General features: G+C 34.2%; 1 protein-coding gene across 1 annotated transcript; it reads right to left on the reverse strand.

Moving 5' to 3' along the window:
• Positions 1-44: 44 nt before the first annotated feature.
• On the reverse strand, positions 45-7,262 carry LOC130722533 (uncharacterized). Its single transcript, XM_057573282.1, has 10 exons — positions 6,853-7,262; positions 6,324-6,483; positions 5,210-5,271; positions 4,663-4,822; positions 4,455-4,575; positions 2,495-2,576; positions 2,297-2,400; positions 965-1,043; positions 821-871; positions 45-304 (listed from the first exon to the last, which is right to left on the reverse strand). Exons 1-10 carry the CDS (start codon positions 7,159-7,161, stop codon positions 221-223), a joined length of 1,212 nt encoding a protein of 403 aa, XP_057429265.1. The 5' UTR covers positions 7,162-7,262; the 3' UTR covers positions 45-220.
• Positions 7,263-22,290: the final 15,028 nt, after the last annotated feature.

The following is a 22,290-nucleotide window of genomic DNA, read 5'->3' on the forward strand; positions in this document are numbered from 1 at the left end:
GGTAGAATCTTAATTAGTGTAAAGGTATTGGCATTCTGAATGACTGAATTAAAGCAAATTGTTACTAATTAAGAGTGTTTTTACAACAACTTATTTGCAGTTAATCAAATCACATTGGATATATAAATGCATTACAAAATATGGTGAATGTGAGTGATGTCTTTTTCAAACCTTAAAAAGGAATGACTGTACAAAATCGTAGTGATTATCAAACTCAAACTCAGGGGACCCGCTCCAATACTCGTTGTAATGCCTTTTTGATACCTTCTTGATCAAGGGATGTAGTTAGATGTATCTCCTGCACCTGTGTCATATCACATCATAGGACAAAACTTCATTAACATATTCAAAATGATCCTGCTTTGCAGCTTAGGAGCATAAAGAGGCCCCATGACGTTAAGCCTAATGGAAATGCTTATTGAATGTTAATTACTTATCCTAATTAATGTCAATTATCTGACATTACTATGATCAAGATGTCAAAGTGATCCTTCCAGAGCGTAGAGATATGCTAAATGACATTACTATGACCAAGATGTTTAAGTGATCCTTGCAGAGTATAGATATGCTAAGTGTCTGTTTGGATTTCCCTTCAACTCAACGTGTGAAATTTTAACATCTTTGTTATATTTTGAGATATGTTAAATCATGTTTGCATTTGAACCAACCTACACTTAATCATCATAACTTGTCTTGTCATGAGAGCAGTTATTATATAGCCTTGTACTATATAACACTTTTGCGGTTCAGTAATTCATTTCCAAATTCATTCAAAACGTTCGTTTTAACTAGTTAGATTCAGTTCCGGTGAATGTGTTACCTGTCTACCAGCCCGAGCAAGGAGGGTAAACCTTTGATTCGTAGGAGGTGCCTATAATAAAGAGTGACTCAAATTTTAGGGGACAAAAAACTATGACAAAATTCAGAAAAATTAATAATAATTATCAGAATTTTGAAAACTCACATTAGAAAGCCAAAGTTGCAAGTCTTGCGAGACCACTCGTTTTTCAAACCCTTGACGGCTGATTCTTGCATCATATATACTGTCACAGAGAATCATCATACCACACAAAAGTCTTTCAATGAATTTTCCAATTGTTCAACATGTAATGATAAAGGAGACCAGCCTAACAAGTTTTAGGATCATGTTTTGGTGGAAAAAAACACATTTTCATAGTATCCGCTATTTACGAATAAATATAGTACGTCCCGCTCTTATAGTGCATGTTCAGAAATCCTTTTACAATTGATTGTAAAGTCAAAATAGATTCTGAAAAGAAGCTTATGTGAGTAACTTTTAAATGTTAGAATTGATTCCGATTTTAATTCAACCATGATATGAATCCGCATTGTTGAAACTAAAATGAAGTCCCACGTGGGTGGGACGAAGAAGAAAATAATAGTTTATCCGTGAGAATGTTCGGAGTCCAATTGCCTTAAGTTATAATGACCTATCATAAATCATCTCTAATCATCTCTAAGACAAACCATTTAAATCCAATTCAAGCATTTAAATCCGATTCCTTCTTTAATAGTTTGGTAATAATTTGGCTTGAACTCTTTCTACATCCAACTATAAGACTATTTACCTATATTTATTATAACCCACTATCTCTACCAAGACCTTTTTAAATATTCTCTGCGGATGCCTTAAACCACCAACCCTGCAATTCTACTATCTTCTCAACAAAAAGTGCTTCCCCAGTTAGTTTTCCTATGGGAGTTTGAGAGATGGTTTTTAGAGGGAAAGAGAGGGGAGGCTAATTTTTTACTTACAAATAATTGGTATCAAATAAATACATCTGTTACTAATGTTATATTGCCTTGTGTGCCAATCATAACCAATCACCATCATAACATTGTAATCTAGAACAATACTCTTTCCTTTCCAGCATTAATTCCCTAGAATCAATGAGTCAGACCTTTTTAATTCTTATTATCACATGCAAAATCTAAAGAGCCAGTAATATGTTAAACTTGTTTTTATTTGTATTTTTTATTTCAGCCCAAAAATTTCATTCCTTCAAGTTGTAGATAAACCTGTATGGCAAAAGAAATATGTAGTAGGACCTTAAATCCTAGACTTTCAACTGCAGCTCTTTCGTTTGCCCTTGTTTTTGTATTTCTAAATAGTAGGACCTCTAATCCTGACCCATAAATACTTTCTCTCCTTTCTTTCTAATAATGTTTTACCATTTTATCAAAAGAATTATTTAAACCATATAAGGAGGAGAATGGATGTATCTTGCATTGTGAGTATGTCAAGTAGTTATATTTCTCAGTGATAGAAACATACCCATCTTCCTGTAAAAGCTCTTCAAGGATTGATTCAAGCCCTGGAAGGGGCTCAATGCCACTGCTACCACTATCACTCATAGAATCAGAGTCAGCTATACCATCCTGCAACATCAAATTGCTTCAATTACAAAAATTCCAGACATGCACATACAAATACCTGCATCCCAACGTATGCATACGTATAGTTTATACAAACCTGAGGTATTACTTTGTCCAGAGTTTCTAGAAGTGGATCTTCTTCTAGCTGTTTCATTGACAGAGTAATCCTAGACTTTCCACTGCAAGAACTTAAACGAGTTAAAAGGTGATTTTCATATAAACACAAAAGATAAAGTGGGGCAAACTAGAAAAAAGTCATCATCATGTATGTCAGATTTAAAATATATTCATGGAATTTGACCTGACAACTTAAGTTTTTGGGATAGTGTTTACGCCTGGAAAACTCACTTGCAAACAAATGGATCCAAAGAGCAATCTAGGACTTGGATCAGGTCCTGGGGAATGGGTTCTTTTTATTTGGTGGTTTACAAGCAATGACGAATGCGTTGAGTGTGTGGAGTGTAGTTCCATATAGGGTATGTTTGCCAAAACAAATTAAAACGACCAAGTTAACCGGTGATAACTCAAAAAGTCAAGATTCCGGTTAACCTAGACTTGTGCTTCGAAAAGAGTTTTGGGGTTGAACAAGACTAGCTATCCGATGAAAACTTAAAAAATCAAGGTTCCAGTGAACCCATACTCGTGTTTCAATCAAAAGTGGTTGTTTTAATTGAAACAAAGTTTGAAATCATAAGAAACTAAAATACAAGCGTGATAAATAAACAAAAAGCTATTTCCAACTCTGAATCTAAGTTGCATTGGCCTATTTATACTACTTACATTCAAACTGAAAAACTAATCCTACGGACAAGACTGATTATAAAAGAAATTTCCTTAATCTAAGCTGTTCTTTCTGCATGACTTGTGTTCCTCGAGTTTGTTTATCCAAGACTCGATCGTTGACTCGGGCTGATTCCTTTGTTCCCACGTCCCGTAACTACCACCATCGTGGGTGCATGGTGTTCGTGCGCGGAATTTCCAGGTTATGTGATCGTGTGTTGTATGGATCGTGGAACTTCTTGACCTTGTCCTCGAACTCATGGTGCTTGGACCTCAACTTATTCGCTAACCGATTTGCCTGGCCCTTCCTAAAACTTAGGATAACATGTCTCAGTGTTGAAGCTTTCTCTATCCAACCTGCCTCAAAACTCCAAGCCTCCCACACTCAATCTGGTTCGACTTAACATTTCCTCAGAGCTTCATCATGACTTAGCCAATTTATGACTCTTTCTCAACTGCAGCTCCATGCCTTCCAACTTGTCGCGACATGCCAAGGTTCTATAACACAACCTTCGATATCCTGCCTTGAGAACCAGGCTTTATTTCATTTGTTCGAATTTTAAATTTTGATAATAACAGATAGTTTATGACATGGTAGTCGATTCTCAGTAACCCTTTAGTCCAAAGTCCTCATTACTTATAAAGACAAGTTAAATTTTAGCACAAGGTAAAATGATATGTGCACTCAACTCAACAGCCTAGCATTTAAGGGAGTTGGTATGATGTTGGGATTTGGAAAATCCTAACAGCAAAAAGGAATATTTTTGGTATTTTTTATTATTATTTATAACTGGAAAATAAAACAAAACTGAATCTATTACTAAAATAGAAACCCAAAGAAGGAAAACCTTCTTTTACAAGGGAAAGCCCTTACAAAGGTAAAAACCTTTCACAACTCAATAATTCAATTCATGAAAAACTCATAATGACTCTGCTCCTATTTATAATAACTAATAAAATGAAAGATAATTCCTAAAATATAATATACTCTTAATCTATAAGATAATCCAGCCCAAAATAAAAGATCTCTTAATATAGACTCTAAACTTAATAGATAAGAAATAAAATAAATCGAAATCCCTAGGAACTAGATCCTAACATAAGATGAACAGAGAAAACACGTAGCTTCACAATAATTAAACCAAGCAATATAGTTAATTCCACTAAAATAGGCAACTAATAAACTCTGATAAAATTATATTAAAATATGGGTTGAGTCTACCAGCAAGAAAGTTGATAGAAATTCCATTAAAAAGCATAACTAATCGGAATCTCACCTATCAATATTGATAACTTTGACCCTCACTTCATCACCATCTGTTAAGAAGTCTCTTACATCTTGAACTAGATCCCATGACACTTCTGAGATGTGTATTAGTCCAGTTAGGTGATAAAGACCTGCATCATTCTGTGATGTTACTTGTAACTTTTCCATGATAAAGTGAAAAAGGAACGATAAACACGTGAACTGGGTATAGTAGTTACCATCGGGGAAGCGCAAATGAACAAAAGCACCATAGTCCTCAACAGAACCAACTTTTGCTTCAAAAATGTCCCCGACCTTGACCTGTTTTGAAAATTTTGAGTAGGCAGCTTCCTTTTCAGAGAAGATCAATTTTGTCTTATCGTCATCTGCTAGAATTACCTAAAACGAGAAGAAACTCCCAACGTTATAAATTTAAAACACCCCTTCATTTAAACCTAGCATAATTGTTGAATATATTGTAACTTAATTCAGCGTAAAGCAAAGGATTCTGATACCAACCATGTACTAGAAGCACTAGATATTTCCAAATATAAGAGATACGTGGACTTTAGAATTTGTTATATTTCAAGGTTCAAATAGTGCTTGAAATGACTCAAGTCAGATGGCTGTTGTATTGCATGAATATACATTAATTTTTTCGATTCAGGGAATAATAATTCTTCTACACAGCAACTTCAAGACTAATAGATAGAGAAGCCTTGCACATTGTATTGGATTCACAGAATCAAATAATTAACGTACTCATTAGTCAAATAATATGAATACCTTCACTGGCATGACTGAACCAACTAAGCCTTTTGCTATTTCTTGGATAGTTTTTTCTGGTTCTACACAAAAAGGATCAAACTCATAATTAGTCAGCAATTACAACTCCACCTACTATTTGACTAAATAGCACCTAAATATATCTAAACAATGATTAAATGGCATGATTAAGATCAATAAACATGACCTCCAATGGGAAACAAGAAATATTTTATGAGTATAAATGTTATGGATTACGGCTTCAAAGAATATGAAAAAGGCAGATGTTCCGGCCCAGCCCAGCCCAAGAGTATTGCACTCCGCAGAAAGTCGTACACATTGCAAACATCACAAATAAAAGGGGATTCATCCCCACCAATGGTAAAAACGCCCAAGGCCAGCATATCTTCTAGGCTTATGCAGGAGTCTCTATAAATACGACTCCCGTTTCGTCAGTGTGGTAAGTCGTTTTGACATCACCCTATATCTAACGCTCTGATACTAACTTGGGCGTTGGAGTCCCATTTTGCAGGACACCTGAATGTAGATTTGGAACCCCCAATGCGGATAACAGACCACAAAACTCAGAGTCCAGATTAGAAGCACATGCTGAAGAGAGAACACATGAAACCAAAAGTCAAACTGGTCTACCAAGTTATCAATCTCACTCAAGTTTTTACCTTAACAACAGATAAAACTAGAATAGGAGGAGGATATAATTTTTGGAGTGTTGAACAACATGATGCTAATAGGTAAATGGGTTAACATAAAAAATGCTCAACAACAATAGTCTTATCCCACTAAGTAAGGTCGGCTATCTAGGTCAGACAGTCTCATTGTAATCGCGTTCGATCAAAAACCATTTTTTTAAATATAATTGACCATGAAATCACTTTTAATAAGACCTTCCAACATCCTTTTTGGCCTCCCTCTATTTGCTCAACAATATGCAGGAAATCTATTTAATTTACAAACAAGTGAAACTACACCGTCCAAAGTAAAATTCCCATTAGATTTTGTGGGGGCGCTTATTGATTGAGATTTGATAATGTTCAAACACAAGTTTCAAACTCTTCAAACATGCATTTTAAGAAAAGGAAAACCAGAAGAAAAACTAAGAATGAACATATGATACCTTTACATGAGTGCATTGGGCTCAATTGTGGGTATGGGAGAAACCCCAATATAGAATAAAAGCGAACCAGCAGGCCTCCACCATTAAAACCTTCAACCCTGCCACTATAAACAAGTCCACTTTCTTTATATGCCTTTGCCGCCTTCCAATCCGACAATTTCTACTTCATTGCAGAAATTAAGTATTAGATACTAACATGAAGTGTTAGAAATTGGCATTAAAAAAAAACAAGTGTAATGCATTGGACTTTCATTCCACAATCATGAAGTCAAGTAACATGGTCCCCAGAGGTTAGCTCAAGTGGTAAAAGCTAGAACATAAGGGTTGGGTGGGATGAAGGGTGAAAGGTTCAGGGTTCGAACTCCGAGGAGAATTAATTTACTAACATCACTAATAATTAACATTTCAAGTAACATGTTGTTGGGTTAAAATATTATCGTAATATACAACATCAACATGCAAAGAATAACTATGACTTAATTATATTATAAACCGGTTATCTAGGATTAAGAATAAGCATTGAACAAACCCGAGCTTGACGAGGGTCATCCTGCAGTGGGTCTGAAACAGAAGGGCGTCGAAGAATTCCAGTTTCCGGGTTTTGATCAATCTGGGTATTGCCAGAGACGGAGGTTTTAGCGGTGTGGAAGTGGTGATGATGAGGATGCTGCCATAGCCATGGAGTTTTTACAGTGAACTTGTGGGGACATTTTCGAAAACTGAACAAAGAAGACGAAGATGAAGAAGAAGAAGAAGAAGAAGGGTCGGATTGGGATTGTGAAGGTGAGACGAAGGAGATGGAAGTGAAGGAGCCGAGTGTAGCACAGAAGATGGACATTCTTGTTGGTTGGTTGTTGAGTTCAAGAAAAACAAGTTCACTCTCTTCTTTCTCTTTCGGCTCAAGAAATGAAATGAAATGAAATCCGAACGAAACATTTGGATTGGATTTTGGATATCATATAAGGGATAGAATTCAGCCTTACAAGTGTCTCTTCTTCCACCACTAAACCATCTATCTATGCCCCCTTTCTACCTTACCATTTTTTACAACTCATCATATTCATCGTGGCATAAACACCTACACACCTTTAACAAAAAAAAAATAGTACTTATTTATTTACAACTCAAACAAACAAAAACAAAAAAAAAAAACATTGGGTGTTGGGCATTAGTTTTAACACCCCCATTTTAATCTCACATTCTCTTTTTTTTTTGCAGCAAAATGGCTTAAATACCCTTAAAATTTCATTTCATTTCAAACATATAATTTTTCCTACCTTATCACCACCATCTTCTCTGTTTGTCACACCACCCTTCACTTTCACACTTATCTCATGGTTTTCATCGTTGCTACGTTTTACACTTAATATGTATGAAACATTTCACACTTTGGAAGTGTGAACCGAGGTATGTTCATTCTCTCTTCACCTTCTTTCTTTTGTTTTAAGCGCTTGAGTATGAAAATGTTTCATAGTTAGTAAGTGTGAAAATTTCATTTTATCACTTTTGTTTGTATTTCACACTTTAGAGTGCAAATTTGGTTCGTATTTCACACTTTAGAGTGTGAAATTGTTGTTCTGTTCACACTCTAAAGTGCGAAATTTACTTGTTTGCAAATTTCTCTTTTTTGATTCTTACCCTTTTCCATTTTTCAGGATAGCTAATCATGTCTCATGTGCTCATTGAGGAAGTCGATAATGTGGCTGAAGGGGTTCATATCAAGGAGGATAATGTAAAAGAAGTAGATAATGAAGTGGATGCCATGAAAGAATGGGGTCACATATTGAAGGATGATGAATTACAAGTAATTTACAGAAGGTCAAGTTTTACTTTCCTGGACACAAAAGAACCTGGGCAACTTGAGTGTGAAACTGAATTGTGTTAAACACAAGGGTGTGAAACAGAATTGGGTTTCACACCCTTGAGTTGGCGGCGTGGTGGGTGGCTACCTTGCTTTTGAGTGGTGGTTGTGGGTGAGAGAGATCAGAGTTTGTGAGAGAAAGAGTGAGTGAGAAAGAGGCAGATCTGATAATTAGGTTAGGATTATTGGTTTATAAGAGTGGGTATTAAGAGAATTTATGAAAAAAAAGGAGGGTGTGGGATTAATAAGGTGGGTTAAAACTAATGGTATTAAGGGAATTTGGTTCTTATAAAATATGGGTAATTTGATATTAGTTCTTACATTTTAAAACATGCAGATTCAATCCTTGAATTTCTAACATAGTTGGTTTTATTCCCTGTTAGTCGGTCTTGAAGGTTAGACCACAATGACCTAACAAGGGGGGTTGGATTATGTCCATGTAATTTGATCGCGATTAACTAGAATTTAATGAACTTCGTAGAATGATTGCTTCGGTTAAGCTTGTAGTCTAGAGACGAGTTGTGCAAATGATAAGGTAAAAAGTTAAGCAGCGGACAATGCACACAAGTTTTTTATCCTGGTTCACCCTATATCGGTGAGCTACATACGGTCCTTGGCAACAACCAAGAAATTCACTATCAAGTATCAATGACTTCTCCTTACAAGTTTTATTGTACGTGCCTCTTCAGGCACATTGAGTAATCTTTATCATACCTCTCCATGCATTGTTGAGTATTCTTTTATACACTGCCTTGACAAGTATTCTTTTGTCACTGCCTCTCCAGGCATAACAAGTAGTACTTTTTTATCACTTCCTCTCCAAGCATAACAAGTATTATTTGCCCGCCTCTCCAAACATTTTTGAGTATTCTTTAACAAGCTTCATCAGGCTCAACAAGTATTCTTTTACCCTTGCCGCAACAAGTATTATTTATCCTGTCTCTCCAGGCATTGTTGAGTATTCTTTAACAAGTCTTTTCAGGCATATTGACATGAATTAATTACAATCATGAGTGTTGTTCATATGCTAAACACCGAAGTGTCAGTGATTGTTGTGATAGTATGAAGAGATAATGATGCATCCTTGACTGTTGATGATATTGATGATTGTTGAAGCATGCTATTGAGATGTTGATTGATATTAATGTATGACTTTTGGATAGAATACATTTATTTTTGTTGCCATCATTGTTTAATTATGCTGAGAATTGATTATTCTATCGATTGTAAACACAAACTGTTTATAAGTGTTCGCAAGTAGGATTTGACGGGAGGTTTATGCTACTGTTGCATATGAGGATCGAGACTCTCTTGGAAAGATAACCTTAGGGGAGGGGGATCTTTTGAAAATTTTAGATTTTGGAAAAAGAAGAAAAGACTTCAAAGTTTTGAGAATAAAACTTCATAGTGAAACTAATCCAAATAATAACGTTTTTATAATCCAAAGAGAATCTTTTGAGAAGAAGAATTAAATATGGAAATGAGTTTGAAAACAGAAAAAGTCGAAGATCCAAGAATTGAGAAGAGGAAGAGAACTTGAGTTCCGGACATCCAGAAGATGAGTTGTTATGCTGTGGGAAGTCACTAGGGTCCAAGTGTCACTCCTTGCTCGTTGAGAAATTTGTTCGGTCATCAAGGGGATGAGTCGTTGTGATGAGGGAGTCACTAGGGTGCAGGTGGCTCCTTTCTTGTTAAGAATTTTGTTCAGTCATCAAGAAGATGAGTCGTTATGACGAGGGAATCAATAGGGTGCATGTGGTACTCCTTGCTCGTTGAAGCAATTTATTCAAAGGATCAATGTTTACCTTAGGGTACGATATAAACAATGACTATTAGCTACAAACACATATCCGTGTGAGGATCAATGTTTACCTTTGGCTAACCATATTGCACACATATCTTGAGGTGCAGACGGTCGAAAGATCGTGCTTCACGAAGGTCGTGACGACCTCAAGTCGTGCCTTCATGGAAGAGTACGAAAGAGTACTACCTTCCGGCATATGCATGCCAAAATGGTCAAAAAGTGGGTTGGATCGACTTAGCTATGCCTAGGTAATAAGTGACACCAAAGCAAAAATGATCAACATTAGGCATGTGTTGGATCAACTCTGAGGTGCCTAGCCTTTAAGTGGCAATATCGTTGGTTTTTCCCGTCACCAGGTGGGTGGAGTTTATCCGGATCTTCTTTGCGCATACATTGCTCTAGAGTTTCATGCAACAACTTAATGCATTGTTGTGATGATTGTGGCTTGTGGTGTGATAACATGACTTGGGTGAATAACATGCAATAATATATGTTGTTGTTGATTATGTTTAGAAATGTTATTTATTATTATAATATGACATGATGCTCTGTATTATACATGATGCTGGGAGTTGACCCTTGCACGCCTTGTTTGTATTGTTTGTGTTTGGGCGGTTGACAAATTTCCAGACGATGACAAATGACGATGTGAACAGATGCCACACTACATGGAGAATGTTGTTGTGTCGATCGACGAGGAGAGTTTCTCAAGAGATGAGTAGAACAATCATAAGGGTCCAATTGAGGATCATCATAAGACTCGTAAGAGTAAAGTCATGTGTAAGGCTAGAGCCTTTGGGTAAAGATCTTATTGTTGTTGGTTAAATCACCTAGGATGATTTCACGAATTAATATTTGGGGATTTGAGTAGGTTCCACTGCGTTGCTTTCCTGCAATTCTCTGGTGCGGAAATCGTTGGGAGTATATCAGATCTAGGGAGTCATTGCATACTGGATTCCTTTAGCGAATCTAATTCTATTTTGTTATGCTTTACATGTTATGGGCATCTGTCGTTACCTTCGGGTACTTTCCTTGGTCGGGGTTGAATGTAATGTATATTTATTTATGGTTGGGAGTATGCATGACATGTTTTAGAAATGTTTTGAAAGAAGAAAAAAATATTCGCATCTGCGAACTACTTATGAAAATCGTTGCATAATAATTCGAGAAAGGTTACTACCGTGATCCCCGAAAGTTGGGGCGTTACAGTTTTGTTCCCAAAGCCTCATGTAGAGCTCCCAAGAAGTGTGAAGTAAACTTTGGATCTCTGTTGGAGACAATGCTAGTTGGTACCCCATGCGATCATACAATCTCTGCCACATAAATCTTTGTGAGCTTCTCGTTGTAGGTAGTTCTCCTGAGCAGGAAATGAATAGATTTAGTTAAATGATCCACGATCACGCACATCGAATCATACTTCTTTTGAGTCCGAGATAAAGCTATCATGAAATTCACAGATGTACTAACCCATTTCCATTATGGAATATCCAACTTCTGAAGCATTCCCGAAGGCTTCTGATGCTCCACTTTGGCTTTCTGACAAGTCCGGTATGAAGTTTCATACTCGATAACATGCTTCTTCATTCCCGGCCACCAGAAATTCAATTTCAAGTCTTGATACATCTTCGTCTCTCCAGGATGCATGCTCAGTTTGCTCTTGTGACCCTCATCCATAATTAGCCTCCTCAATTTTGGGTTATTAGGTACACACACTCTCTCCTTGCATCTAATAATGTTGTGGCTCCAACATTGAACTCGGGATCCTCACCTTGGGTAACTGAACTCCTCTTTTCTAGCAGGAACTCCTCCTGCAATTGTAGTTCCCCAATATCTTCTAACAAACCACTGGCAATTTTGACCATTCCGAACTTGAACTTTCCATTACATACCTTCATTCCCAAACTCTAGTTCCATGGTCATCATTGATGAGATATGCATCTTCCTACTCAAAGCATCGGCGACTACTGTCGCACTCCCAGGGTGATATTGTAAAGTGAACTCATAGTCCTTGATAAAATCCATCCATCGGTGTTGTCTCATATTCAACTCCTTCTGATCGAACATGTATTTCAAGCTTTTATAATCGCTGAACACATTGAAGGTGCATCCATACGGATAATGCCTCTAGATTTTTAGTGCAAAAACAATGGAAGCTAAATCCAAGTCATGCGTCGGGTAATAAAATCCATCCATCGGTGTTGTCTCATATTCAACTGCTTCTTATCGAACAGGTATTTCAAGCTCTTATGATCTTTGAAGAAGAGCTTCTCCTTGACCTTGGCTAGGTTTTGATGAAGACAACATCAACAAAGAAGAAAAATGTTGAAGACCATAAGGTGTGGAAAGCACAAGGAATCAAGTATCAATAGATAAGTTTTATGGCTTTCTAGTAATAGGTCTTTACCTTTCAAAGTTCACTTTGAGTTTGATATCACTTAAGGTTCATTAAAATAAGGGTAAAATGTTTTTAAGTTAAAAGAGGTAGAAACTACTAAAATAAACTTTTAAAATGAATTAAATGGATATAGTTCATATGCCTTTATATATTTGTTTTAAACCAAGGCTTCATACGTTTAAAACTTTGAAACAAAATTTAAGTATATTGATTTAAAAGAATTTGCACTTGAAGTTTCGAAGTTAAACAACTATAATAAATAGATGTCTTGGTAAGGGGCATTATATGAACTATATCCATTTAAGTATATTGATTTAAAAGAAATTGCACTTGAAGTTTAGAGTTGAAGCTTCACGAGATTTACGTCTCTGGTACATTAGGGACTATTTCAATAGGTTTTAAAATTGAAAGAAAATTAAACCAGTACATGGCTTGAGAGTTGCGACACACAAGGACGTGATTTCTGTGTTGGTTTTATTCAAACTGATTTTAAAAATTCTCTTTTCAGAAGCAACACGAAACAGTACATGGCTTCAAGTTAAGGAATAACAGTTAATAATCTGAAAATCTTGAAACCTGCAGATGACTAACAGATTGGTTTTAAACTGAAACGGTGCATATTTTAAATAATTTTGAAAGGAAAAACGTATGAGCCAAGGCTGCGTATATTTTATTATTTGAACTTGTTTTGAAAGTCGTGTGTTTCTTACTATAAGAGTGTGTTTGAACTATTGTCTCTCTTTACCAAAAATCTATATATACACTTTGAAGTTCTGAACACAAACACACAACTTCAGATTTCTAAAGAGTCTAAATGCTGTCAAATTTATAAAGCATAAAATCAAGAGCCTTGAGTGTTGTTGTGCTTAAAAGTGAACTTGAAAAGGACTCTACGTTCTAGATTGAGTATAGAAGTTCTCAGCCATTGTAAAAACTTCTTCTTCTCTTAGAATCAGAGTGATTCTTGTTCCACCATAGTGTTTGGTGAAGATCATCATAGGGTTTGGTGATAGTGGAAAAGGTCCTTTGAATTAGGGTGATTCAGAGTCCATTATAGGGTTTAGTGTTTACTGTGTAAACAAGGAAGTGGTGTGCTTTCTTGAGGGTGTTCTTGAGAGTCTTGGTGTGCAGCTTGTACTGAACAACATTTACATAGTGAAAAATTCTCCGAATCAGAAAGGGGGACTGGATGTAGCCTTCGGTTGGTGAAGGTGAACCAGGATACATCGTCGTGTGAACTTTATTCTACCCATATCTCTTTACTTTCAGCATTTCTATTTTTTGGTATACTTTATATTCATTCTATTTTTCGGTTAATGCTTTTGTTACATTTAAGATTCTGAATTTGCAATTTTTAAATTGTCTATTTTGTTGCAAACCTAATTCACCCCCTCTTAAGTTTCTATCTAGTGTTTAGATTAAGGTGCATCCATAGGGATAATGCCTCTAGATTTTTAGTGCAAAAACAATGGAAGGTAAATCCAAGTCATGCGTCGGTTAATTTCTTTCATGTGTCTTTTCATGTGTCTTTAGTTGCCTCGAAGCATAAGCCACTACTTTGCGATGTTGCATCAGCACACATCCCAAACCTTGGTACGACACATCACTGTAAACCTCATTAGGTTCCTCCGGCTGTGGTAAAATCAACACAGGAGAAGTCGTCAAACGTTCCTTCATAGTTTGGAAACTGGTCTCACACTCATCTATCCACGCAAACACAATAACAAACCAGTCTAAGAAGGGTTGAAAGATCATGTTCATGTAATCCATGAAAATCGCAAGTGCACTAGTAACTCCAAATGGAATCACTAACTACTCATAGTGCCCATAGCGTGTTCTGAAAGCAGTCTTAGGTGTATCCTCTGTCTTCACCCTTATCTGATGATAGCCCAACTTCAAGTCTATCTTGGAAAATAAGGAAGCCCCTCGAAGTCGATCCATCAAATCGTCGATCCATGGCAACGGAGAACAATTCTTGACACTCGCCTTATTAAGTTGTCGATAATCCACACAAAGTCTTGATCGTCCGTCTTTCTTTTTTGCTAACAACACTAGCGCTCCCTATAGTGAAACACTTGGTCGAATAAACCCCTTAGATGAAATATCCTCCAACTGAAACTTCAGTGTTTTTAGTTCTGCAAGTGCCATCTGTTACAGTATGATCAAAATCGGTTTGGTTCCTAGTACTATGTCGTTAACAAACTCAACATCTCATACGAGCGACAATATAGGTATATATCCGGGGAAAATATCGGAAAAGTCTCATATTACCGGGATAATGCTAACATCTTAGTTCTTCTAACCCTCCAAGCTCAACAATAATGAGTACTCTTGAGATCCTTCTCTCAAAAAGACATTTATGTGATTTGCAGATAGATACTTGAAAGATCCGAGTCTGGAAAACCGCTCTCTTTCGGTTACAATCCAAAAGGCAATGGTAGTGAGATAGCCAATTCATTCCCAAAATGACATATAAGTGTTCAAAGGATAGACATACTAGGTTGGCATGAAAATTTCTATCTCTATAAACTACATAGAAGTACATACAAGCAATGTTTGCAATCAAGGTAGGCAAGAGTAGTAACCACAAGATCAAAAGTCAAAGTAGTAACATGTAATTTCAGACTTGACACACGATCCTTAGAGATAAACGAAGGTTACCATCGATGTCGCATTCCCCTCTGATCAGACCATCTACTCCATCAGCCTCTTCACCATCCATGGTGTACACTCTTCCTTTGGCAGCTGGGCGTTTCTCGTGTACGGTATTCATTGACGCCTTACAATCCTTAGCAATATGCCATGGCTTCCTGCAGTTGTAGCATAGTCGCTCACATTCCTTCACATATTGTCCAATCTGCCCACATTTGGATGATGTTCAATTAAAAACATCACGAAAATTAAATAAATAAACAATTTATTTAATTCTGGGTCTTTTAGATATTATCTTAATTGGAATGCGCGTACAAAGCTGTCAATATTGGGTCAAAGTACTTTAGCGTATCATTTCATTCCGTAACAGATTCCCTCAATCCGAGTATCGAGGCATTAGAATGTTTGAAATATCAAGATGAGATAAAGTCTCTGGTTTAAAGCGATTAGATGCTTGATCTACCCCTGTAGTCTAAATACAATATAAAAGAGAACCTAAAAGATGAAAAATATTGACACTTGGCAAGCATTAGGATAGGTTTCAAGCATTTTTTCAAGAATAAAATAAATCAAAAAGAAAATGTTAATTCCACTTTTGGAAACTTTAGGATGGCTCATTTGATATTTGCAATTTTATTGAAGGGTAAGCATGTAATAGGCCTTCTAATTAATTTATATTTTGATTTTTTTTAAATTTATTTATATCTCATATTAATGACTATCCATATTTTGTCCCCCACTACCAAAATCTGAACCAATCATATTTTTTCTTAACAATAATTTAAATAATTATTATCTTCCTTTTATAAACCACCTCCATCATTCACCAGTGAAATTTTTTTTTGAAGGAAAGTGGTATGACATTAATAACGGCTGAAGCTTTAGATGATGCAGCTCTCAAAGCAGTTAAAGCCATTATCAAATAAAGGGTTACTTCTGTTCAAATTCCAAAATCACTTTAATTACACTATTATTTTTTGTGTTAAAACTTACTAACGAGAAGGAAATTCTTGCGGCAAATCTTTTGGAAGCCGCAGTGGTTATCAAAGCATTTCCAATAAGTTAATGCTTTAATTTTCAAATTGTGTTTATGCATGCACATGGTTGATATTTGGTTCTTTTAACACTTCAAGATACCGACCATTTCTGGTTGTTCCTGGTTTAGCTCTCTTCAACCTTTATGCGAATGGCATGGAAATAGTGCTTCATTAAGCGGCCAAAACCTGTAGCTTTTTAATTGAGGATTTTCAATTTTGAATATTCATTTGGGAGTTCAAAAAAAAATTAAACGTATTTATGACCAATTTGAATTCTACCTATTTCCATTCTGAACTATAACTATCTACATTCTTTGATAATTAAAAAAAAATTATTGCCTCCCTATTTGACCAATGAAATTAGGTGAAATCAAAACTTCTCATCATTATTGAGTCACGTGCTTATTGTTAGTCTTGAAAATAATTCCAATGCCATAATTTATATTTATTTCCTCTACAATTTTCAACAAATTTTGTTTAAATATTTAGATTCTATCATAAATTGTGTTTATTGGTTAATTTTGCCAACCCTTACATATTTGGTTTCTACTATAAATAAGATGAGTTTGGCCCCAAATAATCAACACTCTCCATCTTCATGAAACTTTGATAGGAAGGATGTTCTGGCTGAAGGTGAAGTAGAATGGTGAGCGCGAATGGCACGGTGTTGGCGGCGATGGTTCCGACTAAAACTCCAAGGACGCAGCTGGCTAGGGAGCAAGTCCGAGGTCGTTTGTAGGTCGGCTTTACGACGACAAATCCGCTGCGTAGTGGAGGTGATTCAGCCCATGATGGCGTGTTGGCCGCGGCTTCCGGTTCGATGTCGGTTGAAGGTTTCGGCGATGACTTCAAAAAGCGGCGAGAGCTTTGAAGTGCTCCGATGGTGGCATTCATAGCGCGAACGAGGCTGCTGATTTGAAAGTGGTTCAAGGCTCTATATTTCCTTCTAATTTCATTAAGACAAGTTGGCTGATGATGTTAAATTTGAGGGACCCTGCTGATGTAGCTATGTGGTAATATAATGTCCAAGTAGAAGACTCAACTACCATAGCTTGCTCAGTTTTCAATTTTTCCTTTTGCCTATATGTAGTGATGATACCAAATGTAGTGACATTTTTCTTTGGGTTTATATTGATTCTTTCTGTTTGCCCCTGATGACAATTTGCAAAAATCAATTGAGGATAAAAAGGGATTTCTTCCTTCAGGTCTTTGATGAGAGAACTTGATCTGGTTGTTATTAGTTATAATCTTCTAAAATTTAGTGGTGGATGTAAGAAAATTGCATCAGATAACAAATTCGGGGTGAGAGGGGGGGGGGGTGTTTGTCTCTTTGATCTGTTCACTTTATGGACAATGAATTTGCAACTAACCATGACTTTCTGGCTGAGGTATTGTTGGCATGATTATTTCATGTTTATATTTCCAAATTGTGTTTGTTTTTTAGTAATAGAATGTATGTCCTCATATCTAGGGTGAGAATTTGTGTGGTTCTTTACTAATTGTTTTGTTATCTAGACTGGTGTCTAACTTTTTTATCCCACTAGAATGTTTCGGAAAGTCAGGCTCCTTTAATATATTATACGTATGTGATTGTGAACAAGGGCTATATTGACTTGAATGTTATACTATGTCTGACCTCTTCCCCCAAGTTACAGGAAAATACCATATAGGATGTTTTTTGCATTTGGTGACTGTTCTTTGGATGAGTTCAACCATAAAGCCAGAGACTTAGAGGTCTTATTTCTTTTAACTTATCATTTTTTAACTCAATTTGCAATGGTTATCAACGAGTGGGAAGTTTCGAATCAACAAGATTACAAGGATTGTTCATTGCTTACAAAAAACATAGATGTTCATTTTATCATTGAGAAGGTCCAAAGGGAAAGGGAATGCAAGTGACAACAACTAATGGACTGAAACCTCATAGAGGAATTGACATATATAACAAGGGTTAGAAGTAGAAAGAAAGAAATGAGTAGGAATTGAAGAAAATTGGTAAAGAAATATTAAATCTCCGGCTGTTATTGACTTCATTCTATTGTAATAGCTATATTTTATTTGTGGTTCAATTTATTTATGATTCAATTATAAACTTTTCCTCTTTTGATATTTATTTTTGGTTACAAGTATACTTAATTTACATAAATGTTTATATATAATGATTTATCATGTTCAAAGTATATTCTTTTAAAAGAAATGTTCAAAGTATATGGTTCATGACTTATTATGTTCAAATTATATGGTACAATATTCGTACGAGAATGAACATTTTCAAAGAAAAGTTTCATGTTGAAATTAATATAGTAAAGTATTCTTAATATAATATCAATATGTTTTAAATGAAAACAAAGGGGGAATATTTTAAATGAAAAATACTTTCATGTAAGTAAAATAAGCTTTACATTTCAAAAAAAAAAAAGTAAAATAAGCTTTAATATATTTTTAGATTTTTTTCATGATTCTATAAATAATCTTAAGAGTAAATATATATATTTAAGTACAAAATTTTAATAATAGAAGATATTAATTTCTATGTACCGACGGTGTAAATAAGTTTTACACCATCATTCAATCACATCCTTCCATTTTGTTAGCTCACAATTAATTTTGAATTTAATAATATCTAAAATAGAAAATGAAAGATTGTGATTTAATGATGGTGTAAAACTTTTTACACCGTCGGTGCATAGAAATTAATCTCATAATAGAAATATGTTATTTTTCAATTTGAAAATATAAATTTCACGGGGAAGAACATTTATCTAAATTTAAATACAATATAAAAGAAAGCCTAAAAGATGGAAAGAAATGACACTTGACAATCATTGAGAGAGGTTTCAGCTATATTTTCAAGAATAAAAAAAATGCTATTACCACTTTTGGAAACTTTGCCATGGCTCAATTGATATTTAATATTTTATTGAATTGTAAGAATGCAATAAGCCATATAATTAATTTACTAGTGTTTTTCCCCGTGCGCTGCACGGCGAAGTTTACTATTATATTTGACACATCAATAAATATTTTGATTATAAACAATTTAAGATACTAAAAATGAAAGAAAAATCATAATAAAGATGTAGATATTCATAAAAACGTAAATTCGAATACTTATAGTGTTTTATACTGATACATCGATTTAACCAATATAAAGATATTGAAAAAAACAATTAGTTAGCCAAAATCTTCAATTCTTCACATGTGACGTATAAATAATTTTTCCTTGAAGATGTAAATACATATATCTCAATCTATTAGGATCAGGACTTACAAAGTGAAACCAAAATACATAGATTTATAATTTCTCCTAAATTTATTTTAAAATTATCAATGGTGCACTTAGATTATTTGAAAATCAATTTTTATATTAGCTTTAACATGAAAGTGTTTTCAAGTAGAATATTATTACCAGTGCACAGTGGATTTTGCTCTTATTATTTTAACATCTACCCATACAACAATTCAAAACTAAATTGATATACCAAAATTAATATCTGCCAATTTTTTTAGCTGCTAGAATTATGAGACTAAAAAAGAATGAGCATTCAACAATACAAAACCACAACGATTATCACACAACCCATAAAATTTCACACAAGATTTATCTATATATTTACTCCTAAAATTATTTTAAAAATTATGAAAAATATAATTTGATTATATGAATGTTTTTTTTTTCTATTAGGTTTAACATGATAGTATTTTCTTGTTAAAATTTTCATCTAGTAGGACAATTTTACCATTGCAATTTATATTAAAAATGAATTTACATTAAAAATGAAAGTAGACTAAATTATTATGTTGTACAAATTTAACATGAAATTATATTGTAACTCAATGAAACTTATTAAAATTTATTTGTATATTAACTTTGATGTGAAGTATTTTCTTTCAAAATGTTTAGGGGGGCCTACCTTGTAACTTAAATATAAATAATTTTTTAGAAAGAAAAAAGCTAATCACCCACAGTGAACCACGGTTCCCAAAGAAAAATCTTATAGATCGTATATGCATTAATGTCTTCTAATCTCGGTTTTAAAAAAATCTTATAATCTCAGCACGACATATTTTCATCACTTTATTATCATTTTTATATAAAATTATAAAATCATAAAAAGTACTAAATTATATCGGAATTTATTTTTAAAATAATTTTGACATGAATTTGTATTCATGTAAAATATTTCTCATGTGTGAACTTTTTACCGTGTAGTTCAAACATAAAAAATGTGAATATATTTATGTTTTTTAATAACTATTATAATCTAATCATATTAATTTAGATATTAATAAGATCTTTTATTCTTATATGACGTCATTTTACTTAACATTAGTTATAATTGTATATATTTATTCACAAAATTATTTAATGTAATCTATTGTAAAATGTTCATTCTTGTGCTTTGTATTTTTATTACACAATTTTGCATCCTGAGTTACATATAATTATTTTAAAAAATTTAATACCCGCACAACATGTTTTCACTCTTTATAATTTTTTTAAAATTGTTTTACTAATAAAATAAATTTAGTAAAGTTGTAGGGGGGCGAATTTTGGGAAAGAACACAGTGAAACAGCGAAACGGTGAAGAGAGTCAAAGAGCAAGAGAGGGATCAGGGGAAATAGATGAGGAGAAGGGAGGGTCATGTGGAAGGTTTCATTTAGGAGTTTCAACTCACAATGAGAATCCGATAAAAGATTGTTGGAATTATTGAAACTTGAAAGTATTGCAGGTTCCCAATGAATGTTATGCATGGTTGAAGCATTAATGGTCTGCAACATGGTAAATAAAAATATTTTGAATATCAAATTCAAAATTTCTAGAGAGAGAATTTCAAAAAAACAAACTGGTGCAAATTTAATGACAAAGATAGTGGGAGAGAGAAAATGAAGGGGGAGGAAATTGAAAATTATAAAAATCTAAACTTTACAATTTTAAAATTTCCAAACTACTCAAACTAGTATCTGTACCCGTGCGTCGCACGGATGAATAATCTGGAAAAAGAAAAAAATAAAGTTAAGAGTAATGAATAATATTTTTTATATGGTCTTTTTGTTTTAACTGAGTCAAATTACATTCATGTATGTTTGAGTTATGTTTGATATTTAATTTGATTTTAGAGAGGGCATTATTATACGCAGAATCATGTGCGGATTATAATCATAGGTATAATCTTTCATTCATTGATCACCATGAGTAAAAAGAAAAATTAATAAAATATAAGATAAATTTCATCCGAAGTAGTAATACTACTACCCGTCAAAAACGTAGTAATACTACTTAAGTCAATATATCATAATTTTAAAAATAAATGTAATTATATTAAAGTATAATTATTCTTCTAATCACTCAAATTTTAACATAATTTGGGGGCTAGCCCCTCCATTTTTTTAAAAAAAATTAACATAATTTTAAATAGAATATTCAATCCCATGTGTTAAATTTTGAACATAGAAGTTATATTAAAAATATATATAAACGCTCATTTGTATTTCATCCTGTATATCATTTTAAGTTATTTTATTTCATCCTGTATATAAATGCAAGCAATGGAAAAAGAATGGAAAAATCTCATTTTGCACCGGTGCCAATTTATTGCTTATGTTGCGCTAAGCTAATCAAGCGAAACACAAACTACCATTTAAAAAAGAAGAAAAATGTAATAGTACCCCAAATTCCTTATATTATACACTCTTAGTTAATTATATGAATTTAATGGGTATACACTGTCAGTGTAAACTTTGTTTACACAGTCGCCCAATTGAATTCCGCCACATCAGCAAATATATTCTTGTTTTAATTAAAATTTAAGATGAAAGATATTATTTCACTTATATGGCATGTTGTGATTGGTTGTCAGTGTAAAACACAGTGCATATCCATTACACTCTAATTATATATCTCCTCTATAACTTTTGGTAATCATTAGTTTTCACTGTGTAATGAGTTCTCATTATTCATATTGTATTTTTCAGAATGCTTGCATCATGTAATTTATTGATTTTTTTCCTCCATATCATTTACTTTCCATTTATAAGTTCTTATTTCCAATCTTCAGTTTTATCATTGGACTCAGTCATTTATTAACCAGAACTGGATCATTTGATGTCTTGAGGTAGGTGGTGTGATCAATCAATTAGTGATGGGGGGTGATCCCTTTGTTTTTTTTTTACTGTCTTGGAGTAATTTCAGTGAGTCATGCAGTAGTTATCAAAC

Source organism: Lotus japonicus, chromosome 6, assembly GCF_012489685.1.
Source record: "Lotus japonicus ecotype B-129 chromosome 6, LjGifu_v1.2".
Lineage (NCBI taxonomy): Eukaryota > Viridiplantae > Streptophyta > Magnoliopsida > Fabales > Fabaceae > Lotus > Lotus japonicus.